This window comes from Capra hircus, chromosome 1 (assembly GCF_001704415.2).
Source record: "Capra hircus breed San Clemente chromosome 1, ASM170441v1, whole genome shotgun sequence".
NCBI classification, from domain to species: Eukaryota; Metazoa; Chordata; class Mammalia; order Artiodactyla; family Bovidae; genus Capra; species Capra hircus.
Window position 1 is genome coordinate 56,664,283 of NC_030808.1, and position 9,661 is coordinate 56,673,943.

The following is a 9,661-nucleotide window of genomic DNA, read 5'->3' on the forward strand; positions in this document are numbered from 1 at the left end:
GGGTGAGAAAGAGCTGAGGAGGATTATGAAGCTGGGAAGTCCACACAGAGTATGACAAACAGCTGGTTGCTTGTGAGGCCTGACAGACCTGGAGCTGAGCCTCAGACTCTGCGTGGCCCCCAGGATGCAGCCGTGAGCAACAGCATTTCTGCTTCTCTGGAGACCGCACTCTTTCTCTCGGGCATTTCTCCTGGGCAGGAGGGGTCTCCATGACCCCACACCCTCTTTGCAGAACCTGGACAGTGATATTTTCAGGAGTGTGAGTGTCAGTGTCCTCTCAAATGGAAGGGAAGACAGTGACCATTTGGAAAGCAAGAAAGGGCGAAGAGAGTCTAGAGGGCAGGGAGGCAGAGGGAAGAGCAACTCCGGGCACAGTCCAGAGGGAGGGCGGAGAGGGGTGGCAGGAACCAGAGAGGCCCCCAGGAGGGACCAGCAAGGCCTGGGGGTTCTGAGGCTGGCTCCCATGTTCCCAGGCACTGTGGGCTTGGCAGGGTAGCCCCTTCTGTGATGAGCTAGGCAGCTGGTTTCCCACAAAGATCATGTTCTAATTCTTCAAAGAGCAAAGCTTCTTCTTTTTTTTTTTTGGCCATTAAAAAAAATTATTGGAGTATAGTCAGTTTACAATGTTGTGCTAATTTCTGCTGTATAGCAAAGTGATTTAGTTATACCTATATCTATCTGTCTATCAAAGAGTCGGACATGACTGAGCAACTAAGCACAGCACATATCTATCTATTTATATGCATACATTCTTTTTCAGATTCTTTTCCATTGCGGTTTATCATAGGATATTGAATAGAGTTCCCTGTGTTATACGGTCAGACCTTATATTATAGTTTGTATCCACTAACCCCAAGCTCCTGATCCATCACTCCACCACTCTTTCACCCCCTTGGCAGCTGCAAGTCTGTTCTACAAAGGGCAGTGGTTTTTAAAACTGCTTGGTTCAAATGCCTCTTAGAGGATTTGGAGACAGCCATGTAATTTCTCCCTGGAAAAAATCCACACACTCTTCCCCTTGGACAGAATTTTACAATTTCAGGGATTCCAAGGGTTCCCTGGAGCCAGTCTGCAGTTCCTTGGAATTTCCAACTTGTGTGCTAGAGAACCTGAACCTTAAATTAGCTTGTAATTTGGATCCCTAGGGATTGTTTGTGTATTTCTCATTCTCTAATTGGGGACTATGACTGCTTGACCTAACTGCAGGCATTTTGATGCCTTCTACAAAGAAAAACTTCCTTTAACATTATAGTCATAAGGGAAATTTTAAATTTATATTTTCTTGCAGTGTTAATTGAGATATAATTAACGAATAAGACAGTGTAAGTTTAAGGGTTACAGAATAGTGACTCAACCCATATATTGTGAAATGATTGCCATAATAAGTGTAGTTAACATCCATCACCATCACCTTGTAAGTTATAAAACTATTTTTCCCCTTGTGAGAACTAGTTCCCAGGACTGATTTATCTTATAACAGGAAGTTTGTGTTTTTTGACCACCTTCATTCAATTCCTCCTCCTTCACACCTTACCTGTGGCAGCCACCAATCTGATCTCTTTTTTTTTATGAGTTTGGAGATTCTACATGTAAATGGAGATCTTGGAATATTTGTCTTTCTCTCTCTGACTTATTTCACTTAGCATAATGTCCTCAAGGTTAAGGGAATTTTTTTTGGTGATGGATTGCTCCCTCCCCATGCCCCCGTTCCTTGAGCTTCTTCATCTAGTGGAGGGTAGGGTCCCGAGATAAGGAGGGGAAATCTGTTTTACAATGTAAGACAGCTGTATGACTTATTTTGAACCTTGTGAGTTATTTTGGACATGGGGTAGTTATTTTGTACTGTTTTCTGACCTGTGAAGGAGTCGACCAATAGACTGAGTAAGGAACAAAAGCAAAAACTGATCAGTGTGAGAGAGAAGAGGAAAAAGTTCCAGGCAATGAGAATGATGAATCTTGTTTGTACAAATTTGGGGTGAACTATGGGCTGCTCGCACCCACTCCAGTGTTCTTGCCTGGAGAATCCCAGGGACGGGGGAGCCTGGTGGGCTGCCGTCTATGGGGTCGCACAGAGGCGGACACGACTGAAGCGACTCAGCAGCAGCAGCAGCAGCAGCAGCAGCAGCGGCAGCAGGGGCAGCAGGGGCAGGGGCAGCAGGGGCAGGGGCAGCAGGGGCAGGGGCAGCAGGGGCAGCAGGGGCAGGGGCAGCAGGGGCAGGGGCAGCAGGGGCAGGGGCAGCAGGGGCAGCAGGGGCAGCAGGGGCAGGGGCAGCAGGGGCAGCAGCAGCAGCGGCAGCAGGGGCAGCAGGGGCAGGGGCAGCAGGGGCCTGGGCTGCTGGCAGAGAGGCCAGTGTGTGCCTTCTGCCCTTGAAAGGACCACCTGGGGTGTCAAGGGCAGCCGTTGAGGTTGTTCACAGATTCCCCAGGAAGCGCAGAGTTTATCCAAAGAACATTGCTTCTCGATCGGTGCAATGTTGTCCCCCACGGGTATTTGGCAAGATCCGGAGACACTTGTCACAATTGGGAGTGTATGTGGGATCCTAGCATCTAATGCCAGAGGCCCGGGATTCTTTAAACCTCTTACAAAGCACAGGACAACAAAGGAAGATCCAGCCTCAAACATCAACCACCAGAACCCCACTGTGGAGTATGTGGGCTCCCCGTGTCTTGTCCTCAGTCATTGCCCAAGTGCCTCGGCCTTAGGCCAGCTCTGCACCATTTCCCTCATTAGAATTTCTCTCTGTATATTGTGCTTATATTAAAAAAAATGAAAATTTAGAAATATTTTTGTGATTAGACTGTGGAAAAAAGACTGACTGTTAAAATGTCCTCTGCATCCAAAAGGCCTCATCCAAATGGTATTTATCATGAATTATGCCAAAGTAAATAAGCAAGCAGTGTGTTATTTCCTTTTGAAAGGAATTCAGGAGTTGTGAACCTGTGTGTGTGTGTGTGTGTGTGTGTGTGTGTGTGTGTGTGTGTGTTTATGTTACCTGGAGAGTAAACCTCCTCTGTGAAGAGTTTACAAATATTCCAGTTTTACATTGGAGTTCATAATCAAACCCAGTGAAATAAAATAAAAACATAAATGTTTAAAATAATTATGCCTTTTTTAAAAATGGTGACTCTTGTTTGTATTTCCTTTTCAGAATGATGAAGGTTGATCTATGTCTGACAGTAGCACTCTGCTGAACTTTGGGATGCGGAGAGTTCATTCCACTTTACAGAAGAGATCCTGAGAATTCACATAGAAGGACCCAAATGACTAGAGGTGTGGAGGCGGTCCTTTTTTTCCAGCTTCTGCACAGTTACAGAGTCTGCTTCAGTGTTTAACAAAACAGTACCCCAGCTCTGCCCCAGCTGGGTCCGGATAGGGTGGCGTGATGGGGCGGCTGGCAGACCTGCAAGGAGAGGTCCCTCCATCCATAATGGACACTTTCTTTTTAGGGCCAAGTGTTCTTCCAGGCAGGATCCCGCCAGCCTGGGCAGGAGGAGAGAGAACAGGGAGAGGCCAAGCGAGGGAGAGTTCAGCCAACCCTCCTCCCTCTCAATCCTACATTTGATCTACCCCCAGACAAGGCTGTGAGGAAAAGGCATGCACTTTGTCAAAGGTAATTAGCATTGTTCATGTCCACTTCCAAGACACGCTGACTTGTCACATCTCAGGAAACCAGCCTTGGCACGTCACCCAGTGTTACTGCATTACGTAGCACTACAGAAATGAGATGTGTGTTTCTTGATTATTTCCCTGCATAATAACTGTGACTCCTGAACACCTCTTTTGGAGACACGGGTCCCTGTGAACTTTGAACACACGACTCTTCATTTTGGATAGTTTGTCCATTTATATTTTCATCAGCTTCCATCAGACAATCATTAAGACTGCTTACCATCTGCTAGAGGTAGTTCATGTTGACTTTTTATTATCTGGGGTCACTAGCCTTCTTGTAGGACTCAGTGTCTTCAAGCACTGATTGTGTATCTTATTCAAGATGGTTGTGAAATAGGAAGAACCACTCTCAGAATTAAACTGCTGGAAGTTTAATGCCAGATCCTTTGGCAGGTGAGGGTTGGGGGGAACAAGAGGGACTGTGTTGGTCACATACAGACATAGAATTATCTGTCAAGAGGGAACAGAGTGTCTTGTTAGGAAAACGACGTTGCTGGAAAATTACCAGGCAAGTTCTGTGGTCATGTAACGAGAGGTTCACAGCCTCAGGATCTCAGTTGGCCCCGGTGGATGATGTCAGGGAAGGGCAGCTGTGTATGGGGATGTGTCAGAGGGTGCATCTCAGGCTAGATTTGTCGAGCTCTTTATGACCCAGGACTCTGGATAATGTGAAAGTGCTTTGTTATTTAACTGGAAGATATGTTTATTGTAACTCGGTGTCTCATTTTTGAGCATAGTTCCTCAAACTAGTGAAACAGGTGAATTTCCCTTCTTCCTCTTTATATTTTATATGTCAAACCTAAACTTCCATGTTTGTACTTTTAAGAAAATAATGAAGAACTTTTTTGGAGAGGATTTAAAATATTGACAATAAATTATTTTTGCTTCCATTTTGCTGTATTAATGTTTGCTCTGTAGGCATTGACTCTCCGGGGCTTGGGTTTGGACTGGCGTGTCCTTGCAGTAATTGGTGTTGGAAGCAACCTTTTCATGAGGGCAGCTTCCCCTTCTGAGTGAATAAGATTGAACCTGCCTGGGCTGGGTCCTCTCCCTGTTCCTGTTGCAGAGGGGCTGTCTCTTTTCTCCACTTCCCTTGGGGCCCTGTGGGCATGCCCAGGTGTCTGAAGAATCTGGGGCTGTAAGGAAGGGCTGGTTCCTGTCTGGAGGCAGGGCTGGGTTTGGTTCTGATCTTCCCTTCTCTGTTGGAAACCACCAAGATACAAGCACCTTGCCTCAGGTTTTGACCACTTGAAAGTCATAGAGAGGATTTTCTGTTGGTTTGACCCTTCTGCCCAAATGGTGTGGAAAGAAATGAACTTTGTGATTAGAGCATTTTGAGGTGTTTGAGGGGAAATGGTATTTATACTGTTATGCTATAGGAGATGAATTGATTGGCTACCACACATCTTCATATCACATGGTGCATAAGAAGGTTTCAACAAATGTCAGTGGTATACAGGCATTTTTTTTGGCTGCGAGGTTTGTGAGATCCTAGTTCCCTGACCAGGAATGGAACCCAGGCATTGGACAGCCAGGGAATTCCCAAGTGAACCATTTTGGCGGGGCGGGGGGTGGGGGGGTGTCTCTGTGCGGTCTGCAGGATCTTAGTTTCCTGACAGGCATCGAACCTGAGCCCCCTTCAGTGGAAGCATGGAGTCCTAGCCACTGGACCACCGGGAAATCTCTCACTGAAGGACTTGAGAAGAAAAACTGGGAGTCACTTAAGTACAGACAGAAAGTACACAACAGATCATGGAACCCACCCTCTTCCCATCTCCAAAGAAAACTCTAGCTGTGTCCCGTTCTTTTCTGCCTTTCAATTTAACTTAGTTTTGCAGATTGTTTTTAACGATGTGAGTTGCAGAAGGCTACAGAATATACTAATGAAGATGAGAATGATAATAAGGAAAAAAAACTGCTGGTCTTATTAGTGAGTCAGGCTCTGCACAGATGAAATGGGAAACAGCGGGAAAAACAGGATGTTAAAGATAAACAGTAGGACTGTGTGATGGTCAGAGAAAAGGGTGAAAAGTCTAGTTTAACTGGAGGAGGATTTGCTAGCAAGTAGGACTGGAGCTGAACTTTGAAGCAATGGTGGGATTTGAGTAGACAGATTTTTCTTTCTTTTTACACGTTTGTGTCTTAGGATGAGACACGTGTTTTCTGCTTTTCCCTTTAGATATGGACTCCTGCTTTATTCAAAGTCTGATTAGTGCTGCGAAAAATGGCAGCAGTCTCTATGAATCTTCCCCTCTCGGCTCCCATTATTGTTTCATTGTTTTAAAATAAGCTTATTCACACAATTACTGCATTGCCAACAGCAACTTTTCCTTTATGATCTGAGTCCATTATCCTCTTAGCAGCAGAAGGCAGTTCTTTCATCTTAGGAAACCAAGGTACGGAAAGGTGGAAGGGCCAGCCCAGAATCCCACAGTTGTGGGGAGCAAAGTCCAGCTGAGGGGGAAACGCATGACCAATGGCCTCCCAACCGGTGGGCACCCCAGGGTCATGCAGGCTACAGGGTCAGTCTTGGCTACGTTCTGGAAATTCATGAAGAGCACAGGAGGTAGGGAAGGAGATGGGTTGAGAGGTGGGTTATCAGACTGAGCAAGGCTCTCTGGGGTGATCATGACCACTCAACGCTTTACCAGGTGCCTCTGTTAAGCAAGTGGTACTTACACAGATCCAATTAACAGCTGACAGGTCCAAGGCACACTCAGATCAAGCGGCTCGCAGCTAGCTTTCTGAACTCAGGAAGGTGACTTGGAAAAGAACAGAATCAAATAACTGTAAACAGGATCTCCTTTTCCTCTGAAGGCTCCTGTGGAACCTTGGGGCCTCAACTTTCCTGTTCTACCTACACCCTTCCATTCCTTCCATAGTTGAAGCCCCTGTCACCCAAGGTTGTCTTAAAAGCATTAGCATTTGAATTGATTTGTAGTCAACGGTAGATTTTCTTGACCTATCTTTGTTCTTCTCTTGCACTTCTCTTGTGTTCTAACGTAAGACTTTAGTCACAGACTAAGAGATTATTTATAGCTACTAGTATGAGCATAAAGCAGAAACCACAAAGCCTGCAGATACTGCGTATGCCTCTGTGAACTTTGGCTATGTGTAGTTTTAAGATCAGCATGGGGGAGGGGAGTTTTCTGATTGTATGTGTGACTTAAGGGAGCATTTTAAATTCTCAGGCTCAGTTACTTATCAAGAACAGAAATTCTTTAATTTAGGGATTGCATCCCCAGATGAAATTGTATACAAATGTGTGTGTGTGTGTGTGTGTGTCTGAAGGTACATTTTCTGTAAAAAGAGTACGCTGCTTTCATTAGAAATCCTGAAATCTATGGAAAACAGATCAGCATTAAATACAGCCATAGTAGGTATTTCAAAGACTCTCTTGCTCAAAAATAGTTCCCTTTCATAATTCCTTTAATTTTCATTATAAGACAGTTTTCTTTGATTAAGCATTTATACTTAATATGTTCCCCAAATAAAATGTATTTGGGACAGATAATACTTTTACCAGGTAAGAATCAAACAACTATAACTTATTATGTTGTAACTACAAATACTTACTAATCAACTTCCACAGTGGTCCAATATCTAAGTGAAAAATCCCTGTGTAAACCCCAGTAATTATATGTCTGCCTCGAAGGAAGACTGCCAAGTGGCCCTGAATCACCGGACACATCAGTGCAAATTTTTCTCTATACATAATAAAGATTTTTAAATCCTTTTGCTTGTTGACAAAATTTGTTCATAATCTGTGGTAGATGATGTACATACATTGAATGAAATCCTCCTGCTCATGGGTGATGGAGCTGAGCTTCTTACATGCTCAAGTTCACAGATTGAGGAAGAGATGAAACTAGGACTCAAATCATTAATCATCTGACTTTAACATACGCACTCTGCCCTAAACCACGTTACATCTTGTACTGTATTCTCCATGACCGTGCATGCCTCCTTTTGAAATTGAGTGTATCTCGGCCAAGGGTCAAAGTTAGGATTCCATGCGGAAGAATTTTGCAGAAACTAGGAAGTTAGCAGAGGACACAATATTTTTTTTTTTTTTTTGTGGCTTAACTATTGAACTTTATTTATTTATTTATTTTTTAAATTTTAAAATCTTTAATTCTTACATGCGTTCCCAAACATGAACCCCCCCTCCCACCTCCCTCCCCACAACATCTCTCTGGGTCATCCCCATGCACCAGTCCCAAGCATGCTGCACCCTACGCCAGACATGGACTGGCGATTCATTTCTTACATGATAGTATACATGTTAGAATTCCCATTAGAGGACACGATATTAAGCTGTGATTGGCTTAGCTCAAGACCATGGACTGACTGAGGCCTCATCAAACCTGTGTTGATACATCCAACCTCAAGTCACTAGACTTATCCCAACAGGGCACTTAGCACATTTTAAATAGCAACACTGTTTAATTTTGGTTCACTGGGGAGCAAAAAGGTGATTAAACTCATAATGCATCTACTACTTGTCTCAACAAGCTTCTTACTATTTTAACATCCCCCAAATTAGGACAATGGTTATGGGTTAAATAAAACGGGAAGTTGAGAGCACAGGTGTGCATATAGAAATAGTCTAATTTGCTGATTGTTCTTGCTCTCACCCTAAATTGTGGTTTAATATTTCCATGCCATTTTATTAGCACCAACTCTTCTGGTTACACCAAGACCCAAAACACATTTTTGTTTAGTTTATCTCTATGATTAAGAAAAGTGTCTGCAAACTTTTTTTTTTTTCTCTGAAAAGGGCCCCCAAATAAATATTTTTGGCTTTGAAGGACCTGCAGTGTGAATTACAACATTTCAGCTCTCCAGAGGTTGAGAAGCCACAGCGAGTATGTAGATAAATGAGCAGGCTGTGGGCTGCCAAGCTTTTATTTATCAAGATAGTGAGTTAGCCAGATTTGGCCTGTGGGCCATAGTATGCTGACCCTGTTTTAAGGGCTGGGCATAGTTCTAGAAACTAAAAGAAAGAAGGGGAAATAAATAATTGAGGCAGAGGGAGACGTGCTCATTAGAGAAGGTGTGTGTGTGTGTGTGAGGTTTTTCCAGTGTGACACTTTATTCATAGTTTATGCATGACATAGTATATAACACACATGCAATGTAGTGGAGCCCTTCTGTGGAGTATATTGGAAGAGCACCAAAGTGCAAGCCAGGAAATCAGGCTCCAGGGAAAGCTCTGCCACTCACAGTGTTGTAGTGAGCTAGTTTATCCTTTCTGGGCCAAAAAAAGATAGTGGAATTAGAGGATCTCCAGTGAACTTTCTAGTCTGTCTTTCTCTGATGCTATGGTTTTTCCTATACAAAGAAATACAAAGTTAAAAAATATGGATTAAAGTATATGTAAAAATCTGGCCTGGAACGTACCAATTTAACCCATGTAACCTAACCAACCAAGGCACCAGGGTCAATGAGTCAAAGACACTCTGCAAAGGACACTACTTATTATTATTTTTTTTAATATACATTTATTTTTATTGGAGTACAATTGCTTTGCAATGTTGTATCCATTTCTGCTGGACAACGTGAATCAGCTATATGTATACATGTATCCCTTCCCTCTTGAGCCTCCTCCCCGCTGCCATCCCACCCTCTAGGTCATCACAGAGCATCAAGCTGAGCTCCCTGCACTATACAGCAGGGCCCCGCAAGCTGTCTGTTTTACACATGGTAGTGTATATATGTCATTATTACTCTCCCATTCATTCCACTCTCTCCTTCCCGTCCCCCACGGCAAAGGACACTGCTTCGAGGCATGGAGTGAGAGGAATGCCACAGGCACCTACTTGGAAGGTTATGAGCGAGGAGTTGTGTACACAAACATATGCGGAATGAGGTTGCCCCTTTGGGTAACCTAGGGGCGCTTACTATGATGGGTGAAGCTCCCCTGTGACTTCAGAGCACAATCACATGGACATTTTGTAGGAAGAAGCTGAACAAAGAAGCCGGGGACCA

The 9,661-nt window shown here is 44.0% G+C and overlaps 1 protein-coding gene across 2 annotated transcripts in view; it reads left to right on the forward strand.

Moving 5' to 3' along the window:
* The window catches only part of C1H3orf52 (chromosome 1 C3orf52 homolog), a 36,821-nt gene extending 33,155 nt beyond the window's left edge, over positions 1-3,666 (forward strand). The window contains exon 6 of one of the 2 annotated variants that reach the window (XM_018065321.1): positions 3,150-3,666. In XM_018065321.1, coding sequence (XP_017920810.1) covers positions 3,150-3,154 — 5 coding nt within the window. In that variant the 3' untranslated portion in view covers positions 3,155-3,666. The remainder of the gene's footprint in view (positions 1-3,149) is intronic. The other variant, XM_018065255.1, reaches the window with a different exon arrangement.